The following is a 21,134-nucleotide window of genomic DNA, read 5'->3' as shown; positions in this document are numbered from 1 at the left end:
GTCAGACAGATGGGAGCAAAGGGTCCAGTGGCTCATGGACTCCAGGTGCTCTGTTGCCTGGGCCTCTCCAACTTACAGAATAACAAGCTCTTCCTGCCCGAGAGAAACTGCTCATCGCCACCCCGCACACCCAGGACACGCACCTGCATTCTACCCACCCCCCACCACGCTCATTTTCTAGAGGTGGGGGACCGGGCTCAAGTGGGGCCAAGCACAATTACCCCCACCCCACCTGGCCATAGTGACTGGCTCAAGAGTGGGCAGAATGTCCTTCCCTGGAGCGGGGAGAAAGCTCTTTCCTCTCTGATGGCAAAGCTGAGAAGATGTGAGCCCAAAGCCGCCAACAGCCACATCCCTCACCATGTAGAAGAAGCCAATCTGCAACAGGAGAATGCAGTCAACATGCAGAGAAAACAGACAAGAGAATCCTGATGGGCATCAAGTCCCTGCCTGGATTTTCAGCCCCAGGTTTCGTTGTAATGATCGTCCTATTTTTGGAAGGCATCCAAGGTTCTGTAAAAGTGTTCCCAAATCCCTCAATCAAACCTGAGGTAGGTTCCCACCATCTGCTACGGAGGGATCTCAACAGTGCAGCGGTGACTTTAGGAACACCGCTGTGTGCAGAGCACAGTGAGGCCAGGGCAGCTTGGGGTGGGGAGATGAGAGGAGCCAGAGGTAGGGCGGTAGCAGTGTGAGGAACGGACAGAGAGAATGGACTGTGGACTGAGTGGGGACTGACTCCTCAGAGGCCATTAGAGGAAAAGATGAGGGAAAAGCACAGGGGCTCATGACACGCGAGGGGCCGTGTGGAGCAGGAGCTGGCACAGGGAGGGAAGACAGCGAGTGCGTCAATGTGCCTCACCAGGGACTCGGATCACTCAGCTGCTCAGCAGACGCCCAGGCAGTGCGCCTGCTGTGCTGCAGGCAGGACTCTAGGACTGCCCGGCCAAGTCTGTTAGTGAGAGGCCACACCAGCAGAGAGGCAGAGAAGCTGGTAGAGGCTGCAGAGTTGGTGTGGTTACACTGTCACATGATCACATGGTTAGAATGTTCTAGGTTACAAACGCAACACGAAAGAAGCAATCAAAGAGGACAAAGAAGAGAAGGCTCAATCTGGCAGTTAGGTTATATTACTGGGCCCATGATTTAGGGATTAAAAAGTCTGAGTAGCTGAAGAATTAGTAATTAAGGAATTACTAATTCATTCATTCAAACCTCTGAGCATGGAGCATGTGCCAGAAACTACAGGGGTTCCTTAGTCACAGCTCGGGGGGGGGGGGCTGGTGAAGCGTGGCCACGGAACCAAAGACACACAACAGCAGGTCCGGGGTCCTTCAGTCAGCTGGGGGCTTCTTAAGCATAAGGGAGATGGGGAGGAGAAAGGAGATCGAGGAGGCAGAAGGAGAAAGAGGGGGCAAGGCAGAGACGCTCTGGAGACGGCATTAGAGTGCCAGAGTGAAGGCAGCAGCTAGCCGGCAAGCGAGCGAGCCACAGAGGAGGCATCCTGGCCATGCCACGCCACGCTGCACCGCACGCAGAGCAGGGGCAGATGAGTCAGGGAGGGCTGCATGGGAAATGGGGAACTTGTATCACCACCGCCCACAAATTCAGCCAGCTCTTACACAACTCGTTCAATATCTGAAAATCTCACTCCAGCAACGTTACACATCAAGGACTTCACTGGGGACCCAGCTCACCAACCTTGTAACAGATTCTAGGATGGACTTGACTTCAGATAGCCCTTCTTTACCAAAATACACTACTGTGAGATGAATCCTCTTGTCCTGATGAATGCAAACGTCCCTAACAGAATTAAAACAAAACAAAACAAAACACAATTGGTTTCAGGAAACTGATGAATTAGAGCAATCCCATGAAGCTTTATCAAGACAATGAATGCTGCATCACCGGTACTGAGAATGAAATCACAAGAGGCGTCATGTCCATGTACGGGTAGCGAAGGCTCCCGCAGCAGCCCGTGGGGGCCCACGGGGCAGACCCACTTGAACAAGCTCGGCGCTGCTGCCTTGGGACTGCCTGCAGAAGCAACTTACGGACCATTCCAGGAAAAGCATTGTGTTAGTTCAGGACCAGTTTCTGGATCAATAGTTGTCTTAAGACTCACTAGCCCCTCTCTCACCCAATTATACCAATGATCAGGGAATAAATATTCCATCGCTAGAGTTATTTTTTATAAATAATGCAGTCTCTGAAAGCAATTGGAACAAAAAAACCGCTTTACAAGATTAGGTCTCAAACAAGTAAAACTCATGACTTCTACACAGTTTGCTGCACAACAGCGTTAACTTTTTAAATTCAATAACTTTAATATCAGAATAGGATTAGCAAAACACTAGTTTTAATAACATTACAATACCTAAAACATTAAAGATAATTAAGGTGTTTAAAACATGAAATTTTTAAATAAGTACTACTGTCTCCAGTTATTCCAATGCATAGTTGCCGACTCTTTAACACTTAAAAAATAATACATTTTAAAAACAATGTGTATTTATTTGTTTCATTTGTTTGAATGTAAAGCAAGAGAGACTCTCTTCCACCTGCTGGTTAGCCATATAAATGCAGGCAGCAGCCAGGAGCTTGCTCTCCAGTGAGGCCATCAAGTCATCATCTTCGTCTTCCGCAGGGAGCAACCCAAAGTGCAGGTAGGACTTGACACAGGATGTGGGTGAAGCACAGCTGAACCCATTGGGTCACAGTGCCCGTCTCCAAATACCCAAATCCAATACAAAAAAATAAATAAATAAAAACCAAAAAACCTGTATAAAATCTGTTTCCCAAGATGGAATAATATCCTCTTATTTTAAATCTGGGTTTGTATTTCTAAATTTAATTGTTTTAAGAAGATGTGTTTATTTCATTTATTTGAAATGCAGAATAATGGGAACGGAGAGGGAGAGGAGGAGATGGGGAGAGAGAGAGAGATCTCATTCATCTACTGGTACACTCCCCAAATGCCCACGACACCCAAATGTTTGCAACAGCCAGGGCTGAGGGTGACAGCAGGAAGCAAGGACTCTGTCTTGGCCTCCCCTGTGGGTAGCAAGAGGCCAGACACTTGGGCCATCACCTACTGCCTTCCCAAGGTGTCAGCAGAAAGCCAGATCCAGCTCTCAAACCAGCACTGTGACGTGGATGCTGGCTTTACAGTGATGATCTAACCGACTACACCACAACACTGCCTCCTTCGTTTAATTTTAAAACTCAGGCTGTCCTCAAGGAGAGCTTCCCGGGAGAGAGTCATGTTCAAAATCTAACCCAGTCAGGTTAGTGGGTTGTGGGTTCATATCTGTCAACAGCCATGAAAACTATCCTTAAAAATATGTAGATTCTGTTGCATGCAAATTATGCTTCAATAAAGCTTTTAAAAATTCGACTTGTCCTAAAACTCATTCACACACAATTATATTCTAGCAGTTGTCCCCCTCAATTCATTGCATAGTTGAAACTGTTGATAACAAAATATACATGTTTTAAGGGGAAAAAAAAAGTAAGAACTTCAAAATACAAAGTTCTTTTAAAGCCTATGCAATTATTGTGTAATTCTATGGAATCATACTCAAGGAAGACATATTAAGCAGATGTGCAATGTGATTTTTAGCCAAGTCACCACGTGCTGACATTTACCTGAAGTTCTGCATGAACTGTGTGAATGCTTCCGTCCTCCCAGCAAGCGGCACGATGATATTGATAACGGATCTGGCAATGTCAACCATCTCGCTCTTGACTTTCATGAGGGGTCCAAAAGGGCGGAAGAGGGTCACGTGCCTGTATTCCAGGAGGTCGGCTTTCTTAAAAAAAAGCTCGTACTGTGTGCCCTTGTCTCTCTCGGTGCGGTAATAGCCTACAGGGAACAGTCGGGAACCAAGACGTCTCCATGTCAAAATTGATACAGCCAACAGAAATACGGCTTCCCTTTCGCTACACAACAAAATGGCTATGTCAGACTTGTAGAGTTTTGACTTACTTGTGAAATATTTACTGCCACTGTACAGTTACAAGCAACCATTCCTGAGCAGGAATGAATGCCCACTGCCCTGTTACTTTACTCAGATAACTACTACTTTCATAATTGTATTTTTTTTTTTAAGATTTACTTATTTTTATTACAAAGTCAGATATACACACAGGAGGAGAGACAGAGACGAAGATCTTCCGTCTGATGATTCACTCCCCAAGTAAGCCGCAACGGCTGCAGCTGAGCCAATCCGAAGCCAGGAGCCAGGAACCTCGTCCAGGTCTCCCACGCGGGTGCAGGGTCCCAAAGCATTGGGCCGTCCTCAACTGCTTTCCCAGGCCACAAGCAGGGAGCTGGATGGGAAGTGGAGCTGCTGGGATTAGAACTGGCGCCTATATGGGATCTCGGCGTGTTCAAGGCGAGGACTTTAGCCACTAGGCCACGCCACCGGGCCCTCATAACTGTTTTAACCATTACTACTTTTAATTACCTTTTAAGGTCAAAGGATAATTACTGCTTTTTGCCTGACTGAAAACAACAGTGGAGCCCATCAGCCCTGTAGTCACATGACACATTGCTGGCAGCAAAATTCAGTTTTTAACACAAGAGCCCGAATGAACTTCTACTGCTTGGTGTCACCAACTTTCCAAAGTTTCTGAGAAAGGGACAGTCTAGGGAGGGAGACTGACAAATAGTAACAATTTGGTAATTATACACACATACACCCAGAATGGAATGAAGGCTAACGAAAAAATATCAGTACAGTGATCAGAGATGCCGTTGGGAGAAAAGGACAGACGGCTGCTGGTCGTTCTGATTTCTTTTTTTAATGTTTATTTTGAAGCTTTATTTTATTTTGGAATCTTACGGTACAAGGGTGTTCTGATTTCTAAGTGTGACCCTCAGGAAACACGCCTGAACCCAGAGATATGCAAGCCACTAAATCAGCATGTGGAACTCAAACGGCAAACCCAGAAAGTCTTGGTCCCAACACCCTCCCCAACCCCCCCCCCCCCCCCCCCCCGGAGCTTTCAGTCTAGCAGGAACTGGAAACCAAGCAGCCAGCAATGCCAGATACTGAAGCTCGTGCTAAGAGACAGGATGCTGTGTGGAGGTGACAAGAGCACACAGGAAACACTGCTATCTTAAGACTTGAGGGTGGAGATGAATTCCGGGAGCAAAGGCATCCGAACTGAGGACTGGAAGACAAATGGGAGTCGCTCGGCTGCTGCCAGTGACCATGCTGGGGAACGGGGAGGAGGCGTGGTAGGGGAGGTGTTCCATGCAGGGGGGAAAACCTCCAAAGTGAGAGTTCAAGGTGAGGTAGAAGATAAGCAGAAGCTGCACAAGATGAACCTGGCACAGCTTCCTTTTCGCGCAGGGCTGACGTGGGGGCATTTTCCACAGGCCAGTTATCTGATTTCCTCTCAAGTTTTCAGTTCCGCCATAAAGCTACAAACACACACAGGCAAAAGCTGATCTTGCAGAAAAATGAGAGGAGTTTGGAGAGAAACAATCCATCAAAGTGAGAGTACAGATAAAGAAGGGACCACAGGGAGAAATCAGCTGACACGCCAAGGCCAAGCACAATGTTCCCCCTGGGGGCCTCCAAAGACGGCTGTGTGTCACACCCCGAAAGGCTCAGCCAACGGCAGCCTGGCTAAAACCAAAAACACACAGCTTGTGGTGCGCTACCGATGCAATCAAGCAAAGGGGACTTTGAAGGCTGCAATTACCCATCTACTAGGGCTTAGTGAGAGGAAGATGAGTATCTATACTTATTTTTGGTTACGTCAATCAACAAATATATAATTCACAGCAGTGTTCTTTGATCTCTGAGTCACGCTCCAGCCTGATATATAAAAACACCCTATACCATTTCCACAGAATATATCAGGAAAAATATATTATTTCCTTGCTTTATCCAAAATGCCAAATATGCAAAAGTGTGCGTGCAACCTGATGTTGGGCTGTGTGCTTCTCCTTCCGAAATGAAAGCAAGCACCAGGCTGCTCACTTCTTCAGCACAGGTTTCTCACATTTGCAGCCTTACTGCATACATGTTTTTACAACCATAACAAAGGGCTACTGAGACCACTTAGGAGAGGAATGCAAATGAGACACACGCGAATCAGCACACAGCCCGCCAGAGCCCTTCCCTTCGGCCCCAGTGGTCAGTACTCCACTCGCTCAGCTTTCATTTATTCTGCTTCCCTGGTCCTTACTGTCTATTTTCGCTACGATCTCATCACAACCCCCCCACTTCCCGCCAAAGAGCCAGTGCAAACTCTTGCTGGATTGCAGTGGGTGAAAGCCTTAATGCTTTCGTGGTGTGGCTAATGAGGGGCTGGTGCGAGCAGCGTGCAGTCCGTACTGTTGAACACGTTTCACGTTACCTTCTACGAAGTCATTCTCACTAAACGACAGCTTCTCCCCGGCGGGACCCTCCTCCTCCTCCTCCTGCTCATCTTCATCAGGACTGTTAATGACCTCCACGCCAGCTTCAATCACTTCAACCAGTTCATCCCGTTTGTCTTTTCTCACTGGCTTCTCTTCAGGATGTCGAGTGAGACCCATTTCCAACTGAAACACCTTCATTAAAGTAAAGCTTTCAAAGGGAACGACCCCGTACTCACTGGGCAGCTTGGCGCCTACGCTAACTTCTGCTTTGTCAATTTGGGAATGAAGAAACTCCAGCAGGTCACCAGGGGCTTGCTCTTTGTTGCCTTGGTAGCCTATGCCGTTGGCCCCTCCGCTCCTCTTCTCTTGCAGGGACCTCATTTTCTCGCTCATCTCCTGCAATTCCTGCTTCAGTTGGGCGATCTGGCGCTTCAGGCTGGTTGCTCTGGTTTGATAATGTTCTTCTTGCTCTTGCAGGAGGGCTTGATAGTATTCCTTACCGTAAGTTTCTCCAACCGCGCCAGGAAGAGACGCGTTGCCATCCGTCTGGGGGGCACATTCCAGAAGGTACATGAATAACACCAAACTGCAGAGCAAAGCGAGGCCCAACAGCAGCCAGTGGGTCCGCGTGTGAAGCAGCAACGCTCTTCTAGGCATTCTTAGGAATGTGTGCTTGCCTAGCAGGATCAACTCGTTGCTTGTTCATACCTTCAGCAAGAAGTTGTTGAAAATAAAGGAAAATTGGGATTTCCATAAAAGCTACTAAAATGAATTCTGTTGGAATAAGAAGCGTGTCTGTCTTCAGCGGTCATGACTTTTTGCAGAAATGAGAAATTCTGTATACTTCCTGTGTTGTTTCCATGACATCCAGAACCAAGCAATCTCCTGGACAAAATCCATTATGTGGTGACTTTTCTGAAAGACATAGACCAATAGCAGTCAGAATTTTGTGTCCTTGATTTTAAGTACGTGAAGTTTTTGGCAGCTATGAAAGTAGACATACAAAATATTATGAAAAGTAATAATATCATTCAGGTGTTGCGAGAAATCCTTAAGAGAAATGTCTTATGAAACACTGAAGTAATATATGCAATACTTTTTAAACAGCATATCTACACAAGCAAAACCTTCTGAAGGAAAAAACATTAAAATTACGTTCAGTATGGCTTGTGTTACATATTCTTCTGTTTGCTAATGATTGAAAATGATATTGCTTATGACTCTTTATCAACATAGTATTTCCAGTAATGCACCATTTGCCAACTAAAGCATATGACCATTTAGAAACTGAATCTCTAAAAATGTTTCTGTTATAGTAATAAGTCAGTGAATTATTTTCTTTCCATTTCTTCAAATCAAACATGCTACCTCATTAATTTCTATTGCCCAACTCAGCCAATATAGCAGCCTTAAAATTAAGTAGGAGCAGAAACGATTTCATAAGGTCGCAGACATCTGGAAAACACACTGAGAAAACATTTTTATATCCAAAGTCCTCCAGTAGATTATTTGAGCATGAGATCACATAGTTCTTTCCATTGTACTACACAGCAGCAGATTTTCTACAAGCCTGGAAAGGTTGTAGTCTTTATAAAGAAAAATGAACATTTGAATCGTATTTACCTGCAGCAAAATATATCAAAGCCTTTAATAAAGTCACAAGATTACATGCTACCTTTCATCCTGCAACCAATTGTGCGACTCTTCTATGGCTTTTTTATTGATACTCTTTTTTTTTTTTTTTTTAAGATTTATTTTTATTACAAAGTCAGATATACAGAGGAGGAGAGACAGAGAGGAAGATCTTCAGTCCGATGATTCACTCCCCAAGTGAGCCACAACGGGCCGGTGCGCGCCAATCCGATGCCGGGAACCAGGAAGCTCTTCCGGGTCTCCCACGCGGGTGCAGGATTCCAATGCATTGGGCCGTCCTCGACTGCTTTCCCAGGCCACAAGCAGGGAGCTGGATGGGAAGTGGAGCTGCTGGGATTAGAACCGGTGCCCATATGGGATCCCAGGGCTTTTAAGGTGAGGACTTTAGCCGCTAGGCCACGGCGCGGCCCGGCCCTTATTGATACTCTTGTATCGATCTTACTTAGAGACATGATTTTGTATGAATAAAGGTATACATGTTTAATCATACTCAACTCAAACTCTTTCGGAGTGCAATTCGGTAAGAGAACTCCCAGTATATAAGTAGCACTATCTTACATTAATGGAGAACTTGGTATCTCATGTATTTTAAACTCATAAATGAGTGGCTACTGAAAGTTTATTTTCAATAAAATGTAATAGGAAATACCAGCATGAATCGCATCCAGTAGTTTTGTGATTATATAAAGATACTTCAAAAAGTTTGTGGGGAAATAAAAGATTTTTATTTTGCAAAAACTTCAAAATCTGTGCGTTGTTTTTTCACGAGCATCTTGAATGAACTTTTTGATCATCCTTTATTCAAGAACTGCAAAAATTTTTGCACCAAAATAAACTTCTTTCAATTCCATCCGCCCAGAAGCTGTAAGCTCTCCTATGTATATTAACGAGATCTTTGTGTAAAATGCATTTAACTCGTTTTTACTACACACACACACACAAAAAAAATCCTGGAAAAACACTAGTGTCAAAAATTATTTTCGAACATGTTTTAAGCAAGCCTTCAGGGACTGCAGGGTCTCTCAATCATTGCCTCAGCCACTGGGACAAATGCCTCCACGTTGGTTTGAACAGAAAAAGACAACTTGGAGAAGGAAAAGAACTGTTAAAAGTACGTTAATACTTTGGACGAACATGATAGCTAAATCCTTGCCTTCCATGTGCCAGGATCACTTATGGGTGCTAGATTGTGTCCCAGCTGCTTCACTTCCCATCCAGCTCCCTGCTTGTGGCCTGGGAAAGCAGTGGAGGACGGCTCAAAGCCTTGGGACCCTATGCTTGTGTGAGAAACCTAGAGGAAGCTCCTGGCTCCTGGCTTGGCTCCAGCTGATGCGGCCACTTGGGGACACAGAATCTTTTTCTCTGTATCTCCTTCTCTGTGTATGTTCGTCTCTCTGTACATCTGCCTTTCCTATAAAAACAAATAAATCTTTTTTTAAAAGTGTGTAACACAAAATCAAAGATCACATAACTGGAGGAAACTTTAGAAGCCATTAATTCTAACTTTCTAAAACAGGTTATTACAGCTAATATAAAATAAATGAATCAGACTTAATCATGCTTGAAACAACAAAAAAACTCATTGCCAAAAATTCATTGCCAAAATTCCCAAAACAACAGTTTTCAAAACACAGAACATGGGGTAACAAAGGGCTATGACCTCCAGTGACGGTCTGGCAGATCTGGAGTGGACAGGAAGGAGACAGGGCAGCTAAGGGGACTGTACCAGAGAGGTACCAACCACACAGAAAGCCTACGCGAGAACTCTGCGGTAGTTAGGGTGGACTGACTCGTGTCAGCTTTGGAGGAAGTGAATAGCTGACGAAAGAACCTTCCAGAAACTGGAGGACTCGGAGCCCATCCAGGGCCTGGAACAGGGCCTGTTCCCTCCAGACTGGAAAACCTCACTCTTCATAAAGCATTGGGGAGAATGTTCAAAAAGTCAAACCTCCGTAATGGGAAATAATTAGCTCCAGACTAAAGATTTGTTTTTATTGGAAAGGCAGATTTATAGAGAGAAGGATGGACAGAAAGATCGTCCATCTGCTGGTTCCCTCCCCAAATGGACACAATGGTCGGAGCTGAGGCAATCTGAAGGCAGGAGCCAGGAGTCTCCTCCAGGTCTCCCACATAGATGCAGGGGCCCAAGGACTTGAACCATCCCCTGCTGCTTTCCCAAGCTGTAAGCAAAGAGTTGGATTGGAAATGGAACAGCCGGGACACAAACCGGTGCCCGTATGGGATCCCTGCGCTTGCAAAGGGAGGGTTAGCCACCTGAGCCACCATGCTGGGCCTGACAACAAATCTTAACAGCAAAAGCTGAAAGGATCAACTGTCACCAAGTAACAGCACAATAAGCCTCAAGAATGTTTACAGGAATGCAGAAAAGTCCAGCACTCAACCAAGTGCAATTCACACTCTCTGACGTCTTAACAGAAGCCACTAGGCAGAAACAATCTGGCTCATTAATGGGGGGAAATCAATGACTAAAACAAACCTGGAACTGAAGGAGGTGTTGGAATGCTCGCGTTCAAAACATGACAGTAACACAGATAACATAAAAAAGACCAAATTAAACTTCAACACATGAAAAGTTTGATGCACTGGATAAAGGTAATAACAGCTTATATATTTCAAAAGACAATATTAGGGAACCAAGATTTAGCAGAAGGAAACAAGAAGGAAAAATGTGAAAAGAGCATCAGTAAACAATTTGACAACTTCAGAGCAGCTAACAGATCACCCACAGGAATCCACAAAGAGGGGGAGTCAGGAGAAATCTGTAAACGAATAAGGCTGAAGATTTCCCAAATGTGATGAAAGCTATTGACACCCAGATCCTAGGTGGGGAACCTCTTTCGTGCCAAAGGCGACCTGAATAGTTACAAAATCATTCCTATAACATTAAAAACGACCCACCTAAAAACTAGCCTGCAATGTACATACACTGAATTTTGAGACCCACCTGCAGTAGCTAGCCTTGCCAAGGCCAGATCCAACAACATTACAGGCCTTACAGAGCCAGGGGGCCAGAAGTTTCTCACCCAGCCCTAATACAGACTTAAGAAACTCAATGAGACCCAAATCTAACAGTCTTGAAACAAGGTGCAGGAAATTTAAACTGCTTGAGCTAAATCCTCACCTCAAAAGCACCAAGATCCCATATGGGTGCCAGCTGGTATCCCAGCTGCTCCACTTCCCAAAGCCTTGGCACCCTGCACTTGCATGGGAGACCCAGAGGAAGTTTCTGGCTCCTGGCCTCAGCTTGGCATGGCTTTGGCATTATGGCCATTTGCGGAGTGAACCAACAGACAGAAAATCATTCTCTCTGTAAATTTGCTTTTCCAAAATTAAAATAAATCTCTAAAAAAAAAGAACTTAAGGGAAAATATACCAACCTAGACTTATACAATCAGAAAAAGAAAACATCTCTGAAAACACTTCTTCAGACATAAGAAGCTACAGAGGTAAGTGCCATCAACAGGTCATGCAGGCAGAAGGAAACGACCCCAGACAGAACAGAGGTCCACACCAAACAACGAAGACATCAGAAATGGTCACTGCACCCATTACTCAATGAATCTTGCTATTGCCTAAATTTCTTTAAAAGGTAACTGAGCAGAATGGACTGATTTCCCAGAAAGATACACTAAGGAAACAGACTTCAAATAAACACTGAATTTGAATAGATCTCAATGAGAGATTGAATTAGTAATAAAAAAAAGCTAGCAACAAACAAGCAAACAGAGATGGCTTCCCTGGGCCATAACAAAACAATAAATAATAAATAAAACAATAAATCAATTCTTCACCAACTCTTCCAAGGAACAGAAGGGAAGGGAGTAACTCCCAGGTCATTCTGTCCGGCTAGTGTCATTCTGACATCCCAAAACAACAAAGACATTACAGGAAAACTACAGACCAGCATTCCACGTAGACAAGGACGCAAAACCCCTTAAAAACCACTAGCTTAGCAATCCCAGTAACAGAGGGGGGCCATCCACTATATGCAAGCTGTTCCAGGAACAGTTTAACAACTGAATATTAACTAATGCAATACACACACAGTAACAACAGAAAAAAAGGGCACGGGGCACACGCTTCTCTCGACAGACAGAAAAAAAAAAGCATTTGACAAAAACCTTACATATTTTTCTGATACAAGAACTCAACGAACTAGGGACAGAAAAGAACTTCTATAACCCGATAAAGAGGATGTACTTAAAAAAACAAAACTAAAAAAACAGAGCTAACTTCATATTTAAACGGCCATACACAGCATGCCTTCCCCTTAAGACAAGCACGGTGGCTCCTGGCACGTCAATTTCACACAGTACCAGGGAAGGTTCTATCGAGGGTCATTAGGCTAAGAAAATGACAGGAAAGGCCTTTGTACTAGAAAGGAGGCAGAACTATATTGGTCTGCACAGGATACAGTCTTGTACCTAGACAATATATCTAATAAATTGATCTTACATCTGGAAAATCCTAGGGAACTAGCACTCTATTGTAAAACTAGTAAATGAATTTGGCAAGGTTGTAGATACAATACCAATAGTTAAAAATCACAGCTGTACTTCCTTATATCAGTAATGAACAATCTGAAAAACATTTTTTTTTTAAGATTTATTTAATTTTATTGGAAAGTCAGATATACAGGGAGGTGGAGAGATAGAGAGGAAGGTCTTCCGTCTGTTGATTCACTTCTTAAGTGGCCACGACGGCCAGAGCTATGCTGATCTGAAGCCAGGAGTCAGAAGCCTCTTCTGGGTCTTCCATGTGGGTGCAGGGTCCCAAGGCTTTGGGCCGTCCTCAACTGTTTTTCCAGACCACAAGCAGGGAGCTGGATGGGAAGTGGGGCCACCAGGATTAGAACTGGCACCCATACGGGATCCCAGTGTGTGCGAAGCAGGATGTTAGCTGCTAGGCTACCATATCAGGCACTGAAAAACATGTCTAAGAAACAATTGTTTTTATTTGTCCCAAACTATAGAAATGATCCCTGAAAGTATAGTCTTAATTGCTTTTATTTGTAACAAATAAAAGTACCAAAAAGAATACTGAGAAATCAAATTTTATACATATGTGTGTGTGGCCAGAAATAAAAATACAAAACTGTTACAACAGAATGTAAATTTTAAAAAAAACCCTATGATTTGGGATTATAAAATGTTTTCTTAGATATGAGACCTATGGCAAATTATGTAAAACTGCACTTCAAAAATTTAAGACTTTTGTGCAGCCAAGGAACATCATCACGAGTGAAAAAGCAATGCACAGAACGGGAGAAAGTAGGTATGGATCGTGACTCTACGTCTTAGGCTCAGTACATAAAAATAACTCCACAGGCAAGCTACACAAGAAAGTAAATGAAGATGCTTAACACCATTGGAGTAGGACACGCAAACCATAGTCACAAGGAGACAGCACCTCACAGTCACCAGGAGAGACTTCAACACAAATCCCAGGGCAAATGGAAAAGCTAAAACCAGAGCACTCGACGAGAGTACAGATCAATTTTTGTGACCTTCAGTCGGGGAAAGAATTTTCAGCCCAACTTACAAACTGGATTTTCACTTGTGCTTTGTGAAAGACTGAGAAGTTAGGGTGGGCATCACAGCAGGAGTTAATACTGCCATCCAGAACACTGGTGTTCCCTCTGGGTCGTGGTTCAAGCCCTGGGTACTCCACTTAAGAGTTCAGCTCCTTGGTTTGGCCTGGGAAAAGGAGGCCAGAGGAAGTCTTGGCTCCAGGCTTTGGCCCAGCCCAGTCCTGGCTACTGTGGCCATTTGGGGAATGAAGCAAAGGATACAAGATCCCTCTCTCTGTGTCTCTTCCTCGAATTCTGATTTTCAAATAAATAACTCAAAAAAATGCAAAGTAATGGACCTGGAGAAAACATGTGCAAAGCATATGACTGATAAAAAGATTTATAAACTATCAAAATGAAATAGCAACAGAAACACAAATACGTGGCAAAAGGTTCAAATAAACACCTGAAAGAGATGCTCAATATTGCTGGTCACTAAGGGAAATAAAAATTTAAACTACTGTGAAAAACCAGAAAGCAGAAAATTAAACACTACTATGCTACATTTAAAAAGACCACAGCATGTCTTAGAGCTTTCATATGCTGCTGAAGAAAATGTAGATTTTAAGTTCCTGAACAAGTTTAACATGACCTATCACACGATTCAGCCACAGCATTCTGTGACACTTACCCAACAAGAAGGGAAGGATTGGCTATACCATTAACATAAAATAAAATAAAATGGAGACTAGGGCTGTAAACTCCCCAAACAGACAGTCTATGAGCCATCCTTGACTTGGCTTAACTTGTAAACATTAGCAACATTTAACTTGAGCTCCTTGCAGATACGTGTGGAACTTAACCTGGGCTGTTTCTTGTGAATGCCAAAGAAAAAAGAAATTCAAGGTCAACTAGAAGCTGCCAGCTAATTACGGCAATAAGTCATACTATTATCCCTGGGTAACTAGTAACTTTCTCCCGGGATCTGTTCTCTTGGTTTTGTTTTCTTGTTTATCCTTAGCTCCCTGCTGGAGTCACAGTCACTTGCAGTGTGGTGCTGCCTGATTCACGAACTGCTCAAATCTTTCTCCTTAAATTTTATTGAACCTCAGCTTAGCTCTGGTGGCACAGCGCGTTAAGCTGCCAACCCACACAAGCAGTGGTTCAGGGCTGCTCTATATGCAGCCCAGCTCCCCTGCTGACACACAAGGAAAAGCAGTGGAAGATGGCCCAAGTACTCGTGTCCCTGCCACCGAAACAAGAGACGCAGATGGAGTTCCAGACTCCTGTGTCTGCCCCAGGGCCAAGTGCTGTGGCCATTTGGGGAATGAACCAGCAGATGGAAGACTGAGTGATCAATGGCTCTCTCTCTTTCTGCCTCTCCCTAACTCCACATTTCAAGTAAGATAAATCTTGTAAAACCACATTAAAAAAAAATAATAAAGACTATACATACACGTTTACAACAGCTTTATGTGTAACAGTAAAAAAACAGAACTAGCCTAATTTCCACCACAAGCGAAACAATAAACTGATATTAACATAGAGAGGAACACTGCTCAGCCATCAATAGGGATGAACCACTGACACACGCTTCAACATGGATGACATCTGAGTGGCAGAGGCCACACACAAAGCATATGTATTCTATGATTCTACTTAATATACAATGCTATAAATGCAATGACAGGAGACCATTCAGTCAGTAGCTGTCTGCCGGAGTGACCCCCCTCAGTCCTGGCTATTCCTAACTTCTAATCCAAGTTCCTACCATCGAGCTGAGGAGGGCAGCAGACAAATGCTTAAGAACTTGGGTTCCTGCCTCCCTTGTGGATTCTTGGCTATGCTGGACCAATCCTGGCCATTGTGGTCATTTGGGGCAGAAAACTAACAGACAGAAGCTCTCTCTCTCTCTCTCTGAAATAAACTGATTTTTTAAAAAGTACTGATGACTAGAAGGCAGTGCTTATTTACCAAATGCTTAATTAAGTACCTGTCGTGTTTCAGGCGCCATGGTGGGCATGGGGATTAACAGCAGATCAATCTTTTTGATAAGATGTTTCAGGGGAAAACTATACTCATGGTACCTGGATTTCAGCAAAAGAAATGGCAGTAGCAGTCATGATGCCATTATACACAAAGCAGGAAAATGTTACATTGTCATAAAACAAAAACAATTTAGATTGGGCCTGTGCAATAGCCTAGTGGTTAAAGTCCTTGCTTTGCATGCATCAGGGATCCCATATGGGTGCTGGTGCATGTCCGGGCTGCTCCACTTCCCATCCAGTTCCCTGCTTGTGACCTGGGAAAACAGTCGAGCATGGGTGGGAGACCTGGAGAAACCTCCTGGCTCCTGGCTTTGGATCGGCTCAGCTCCAGCCATTGTAGTCACTTGGGCAATGAACCAGCAGATCAAGAGCCTTCTGTCTCTCCTTCTCTCTGTAAATATGACTTTCAAAAAAAAATATAAATAAATCTTCAAAAAAAATTTTTTTAGATGGTCACTTACTTAACAGCTACATAAACTAGACACAATACTAAACTCTGTGAGACAAGGGTTTACCAGGATAGCAAATGTTCCTTATAATATATGTTTGACTCTGTGGGTTAAAGTAAATTAAATGTGAGTACATCTACATAAACCTTAAAAGGACAAAGTTTATTTAAATGCACATGCCCTTTAATTCAGCAATTTCTGGTCTGACTCTTAAGACTTTATACCACAGAAATATCCATACCAGTACATTAAGTCACAAGCACAAGGCATTTACTCGTATGATATACAACATCACAATAAAAACAAAAACTACTTATTGTCTATCTATAGGAGAGGCAAACTATAGATATGACACGGCCTGGAGGTTAAGACAGATCACACCTGTGAGATGAGGTAATAGGCTGTAACGTTCTGCTCCCTCTGTCTTGGGAGTTAGATGGCCTACATTCAACTGTCCACTGTAACATTTCCTAATTCTTCCTAACAGACAAGTTCCCTAATTCCCTAAGCTTCTGTTTCCTCATGTTAAGGGCAGGTCATTACAGAGCCTACCTCGGAGTATTACTCTAACAAGATCTGACAAGCATTAAGTGCTCTCAAAGTCAGTATTACTTTGTATTCCATAAAGAATGCCAGCTAGGGCCAGGCCAGCTGAAGTCAGGAGCCAGGAGGTCTGGGTCTTCTACACGGGTTGGAAGTACAGCAGCCAGGACTTCAACAGGCACTCAGATAGGGATGTCAGCCCAGTGTACCACACCACAACATCCACTGCCACTTTCTACGCTGGAGCAGTCAGGAACTGGCCGCTGGCTGGTTTTCCACGGCAGCCTATCTGTGTTAAACAGGCATTGATTCTCTACCAATCCTGACAATACAAGTATTTAAAGTTTTCATAGTTTCTTACATTTGGACTTCTATTACATACTGTTTTCCTGCAAACATGGAATGGTTTTGCCTGTTCAGTAAATGTGGACCCCTCTGTTCTGCAGTAGACTCGCGCTTGTAACTGTTCCGGCTTGCACAGGACTTGTCTCCAGAAGCACACAGTCATCTGACCCTAGTGTTATGAAGACAGTGAAAGGGTTAGGGTGGACAGCTGATCTAATTATGGTGTGGGAGAAGTAGGCCTGCTCAGAAGTCTTCAGTTCACTGAAGGTTCAGAAGACCTCAGTTGGAAAGAAGTCAAGTTAACCATTTGCACATGACATGATCCTTTACATGAGGGAATCAGGTTTCCACTAACGGACTAAAAGGAACTCAGTTAAAAAATGGGAAAGGGAGTGAGGGAGGGAGGGAGGCAGAGGAAGAAGGAGATTATCATTATGTTCTCAGAGTTGTATTATAAAACATACAAAACCTATATTCAATAAAAGCATAGAAGAAATAGGCAGAGAACACGAACAGGCATTTTTCAAATGATGAAATACAAATGGCCAACAGACACATAAGAAAAGGCTCAGAGTCACCAGCCATCAGGGAAATGCAAATAAAAACCCACAAAGAGGTTTCGTATCACCCATGTTAGAATGGGCTGTCATCCACAAAATAACAAATAATCAAAAAATAACAGATGCTGGCAAGGATGTGGAGAAAAGTGGTGGAAATGCAAACTGGTACAACCATTATGAAAGATAGTACGGAGATGCCTCAGAAAAGTAAAACTAGATCTACTGGATGACCCAGCTATCCTGATCCTGGGAAGACATGGAATGCACCCAAAAGTAATGAAATCAGCATATGAGAGAGTGGTCTGTACCCCCACATTTAGAGCAGCACAATTAACAATAGTTAGAACATGAATCAACCAAGATGCTCATCAACTCATGACTATACATACATGATGGAATAATACTCAGTTGTAAAAAAATGACTTTTGGAACAAAATGGATGCAACTGGAGATTATGTCTAATCAAATTAGCCAGACTCGAAAAGACAAATATCACATATTTTCTTTAATGTGGGGTAGCTAATATATAGAGTATGAAAAAGTAATGTATAAGGGAAACTGGCATCTTGGGATTTGATTGTAATCTATAACCCTTGTCTATATTCCTATTGAACAATGGTCTTTATATCCATATCTTCACTAAATGGTGGAGCATTAAATCTCTGACTATAAAGTCAATTAAAAATATTATTGTGGGGGGGTTAGCATTGTGATGAAGTAGGAAGCCCTCTACCTTTGACCCTGGCATCCCACAGGCTTGTGTGAGTTCAAGTCCTGGCTGCTCCACTTCGGATCCTGCTAAGTACCCTGATAAGGTACTTGGGAAAGCAGTAGTAGATGATACAAATGTTTGAGGCCCTGCATTCATGTGAGAGACCCAGCAGAGGCTTGTGGCTTCTGGCTTCAGGCTGCCCTGGCCATTGCAGCCATTTAGGGAACAAACCTGTAAATAGAAGGTCTAGTCTCTCCCTCCCACTTTCTGCAGCCTTTAAATCTTTTAAAAGTGTTATCACAAAAAATTAAAAAAAAAGGAAGGTGGAAAGAGGGAGGTAAATATCATTATATTCTCATAATTATGTCTATGAAATACGTTCTCTTTATAGTAATAAAAATGTAAATTTAAAAAAAAACTAAACTAAATTGGGTCCTAAAAATAAAGATAATTCTCACCAGAGGGTTGGTTTTCCTGGTCTTTTTCTTTACTTCTGAATCACTGTGTGATTGTGTCTCTGCACAGGTTCAGCACTCCCAACTTCGGCCAGGCTAGTGGGTCCATCCCATCCTCAACAGTGACCCTCCAACAAAGTGTATGCCCAAAGAAACCCTCCTCCCTGACTCAGGGACTTCTGAAAGGAGTCTAGACTTACCTAATACAGCAACCACCCCCATCACTCAATTTTACACATACACCCAGTCCTGTGCAGCACAGTAGGACAGCATGTTCTTGGTATTGCATCCCATGTTTCCCATGTTCCTCTACTCATTTTTAGTCAATTTCCTGTTTCGTTTCCCCTACCACCAACTTGAGCAGCACAGTTCCTCCCAGTTACACCCAACGGCACAGCCAGCTTGGCACCCGTCCTAACAGACTTGGTAGCAGTGAAGCACTCTGCTAGGAGACTGGCACAGATGTGGGATCCAAGGAGTAGACAGGGGAATGAATCACTCAACCCTTCAACTCCTAACAACTTTGCTTCTGACCATCCTTTAATCTTGTATTAGTTAAAATGAAAACCCTATTACTTTTTTTTTTTTTCAGAAAGGAAGACTGTTGGTCAAAATGTAATTTTCCACTGACTTTATGACTCATCCTACAGTTGAGAGAAACGCATACAGATGTGCACCAAAATGTTAATCTCCAAAACCCATATTTTAAAAAAAAATTATTGGAGAGAGGTTGGGGCTGGCGGGATGGGAAGAGAGAACCTTCCCATTAGCCAGTTCTCTCCCCAGATGTCCCGACAGAGCCAAAGCTGGAAGCTGGGAACTTAATTCTGGCCTGCCCTGTGTGTGTCAGGGACCCATAGAAACGAACATCTTCATCATCATCAACAACAAAAGTCACATATCAAACAGCAGAATGTTACACATAAGTAAAAAAATACAGTCCTCCAATGGCCTCCCATGACACGCAGTATTGATAGCACATCATGAAATACCACGGCTGGCTTCCACAAGCAACACACTGACTACGATTCTATTAACAAGAAAGCTCAAATTGACAAAGCTAACAACTGACGGGAGACTAGGGCGCAGTGGCATAGCTGAGCTGGAAGCACAGAGCAACTGGGTGGAGGTAACAAGTAAAAATCCCTTGCACTGCATAATGTGCACTTGTTATCATTACATGCAGTTTATATCTCAACAACAACAACAAAAAGAAAATATGTAGTTTCCAAACTGCCTGGTAGTAGAACTGCTGATTTAGGCCAACGTTCATGTTAGACAGGAATTCTGAGGCAAACATGTTGGATACCCAACAACCTTTTCGGCTTTTTTTTTTTTTTAAGTCAAATGACAACTCTGTCATCCCTGAAGTATCCCCACCCCCCAAAACGCAGGTTCTCAGTCACCATGCACTTGCCTTCTCACTTCCAAGGGCGACTGCACGATTTTCATGCAGTGGAAGCAACGCTCCTTCTACCACTGCAACCATTCAATGTCACGACACCGTCACGACAGTGAACCGTCACGACACGGCAGGCACCGATCTCAACATTTATATATGCATACATAGATATATATGTGCCCCCAAATCAACTTTCCGCTAATGCCACGTTTCCAAGAGCATTTTTGGAAGCAGCCTAGTCTACCGCAAGGGCAGACTAGGAAAACACTCCCACATCGCAACAGCCAAGGGCTTCCAAAGAAAAGCTTCGGATCGCGCAACCGCCGGGGCTCGGCAACACCCCGATCTTCAAGGTGAGGCCCCCATGCCGACTCCCGACACACCCACACCCCACCGAACACCTTCCGGGCGGCCCCTCCGGGGGCTGTCGGTTGTCAGAGTAACGCAGTGAAAAGCTAACAGCCTCAAAAAGTTTATCCACTGAGAGGCGCAGTTGATAGGTACCTTTTTTGGAAAGATGATTTAGAAAACAGCGACACGCCACTCCACGCCACGCAGCGGCCTCGGGCAGCCAGCAAGGGCCGCGCCCTCGGGAGGACTCTCCGCTCCAGGTCCCCGCGGGGCTCGTCCGAGGTGACCCCGCCAGCGGCTGCCCCGCGCCCGCGTACCCCCAGCTCGGCGCGTACTCACCGCGCTCGCCGGCTCCGCGCACGCCCCGGGGCTGTCCAGCCGCGGGCACCCGCGGGCAGCGCCCGCCGCCTCGGGGCCGCCCCGGCCACCCCGGCCACCCCGGCCGCTTCAGCCACCCCAGCCACCCCAGCCGCCCGGGTCGCCTCAGCCGCCTCCGCGCCCCCGGGCGCGCCGCGGCGAGAGAACGGCCACTTCCGGCGCGCGCGAGGAAATGAGGCGGACCGCCGCCCGGCTCCGGCCCCGCCCACGTCGCTCGCGCGGCCGGGACAGCACCGGCCGCGGCTTCTTAGTATTGATTAATATCAGAAATATGTGAGTGCTCCTCCCCAAATCCACAGGAGGCGGCTTCGGCCTGAACCGGCGCCCGG

The 21,134-nt window shown here is 44.5% G+C and overlaps 1 protein-coding gene across 2 annotated transcripts in view; it reads right to left on the bottom strand.

Moving 5' to 3' along the window:
* The window catches only part of CSGALNACT2 (chondroitin sulfate N-acetylgalactosaminyltransferase 2), a 40,289-nt gene extending 19,357 nt beyond the window's left edge, over window positions 1–20,932 (bottom strand). For both annotated transcript variants that reach the window (XM_058672081.1, XM_058672082.1), the window contains exons 1-4: window positions 20,767–20,932; window positions 6,376–7,294; window positions 3,649–3,865; window positions 1,702–1,803 (exon numbers count right to left, since the gene is read on the bottom strand). In XM_058672081.1, coding sequence (XP_058528064.1) covers window positions 1,702–1,803; window positions 3,649–3,865; window positions 6,376–7,036 — 980 coding nt within the window. In that variant the 5' untranslated portion in view covers window positions 7,037–7,294; window positions 20,767–20,932. The remainder of the gene's footprint in view (window positions 1–1,701; window positions 1,804–3,648; window positions 3,866–6,375; window positions 7,295–20,766) is intronic.
* Between the last annotated feature and the right edge of the window lie 202 nt (window positions 20,933–21,134).

The sequence above is a fragment of the Ochotona princeps genome, chromosome 13, assembly GCF_030435755.1.
Source record: "Ochotona princeps isolate mOchPri1 chromosome 13, mOchPri1.hap1, whole genome shotgun sequence".
In the NCBI taxonomy this organism is placed as follows: Eukaryota; Metazoa; Chordata; class Mammalia; order Lagomorpha; family Ochotonidae; genus Ochotona; species Ochotona princeps.
The sequence above is the reverse complement of the archived record's forward strand: the minus strand, read 5'-3'. Positions and strand labels throughout refer to the sequence as shown.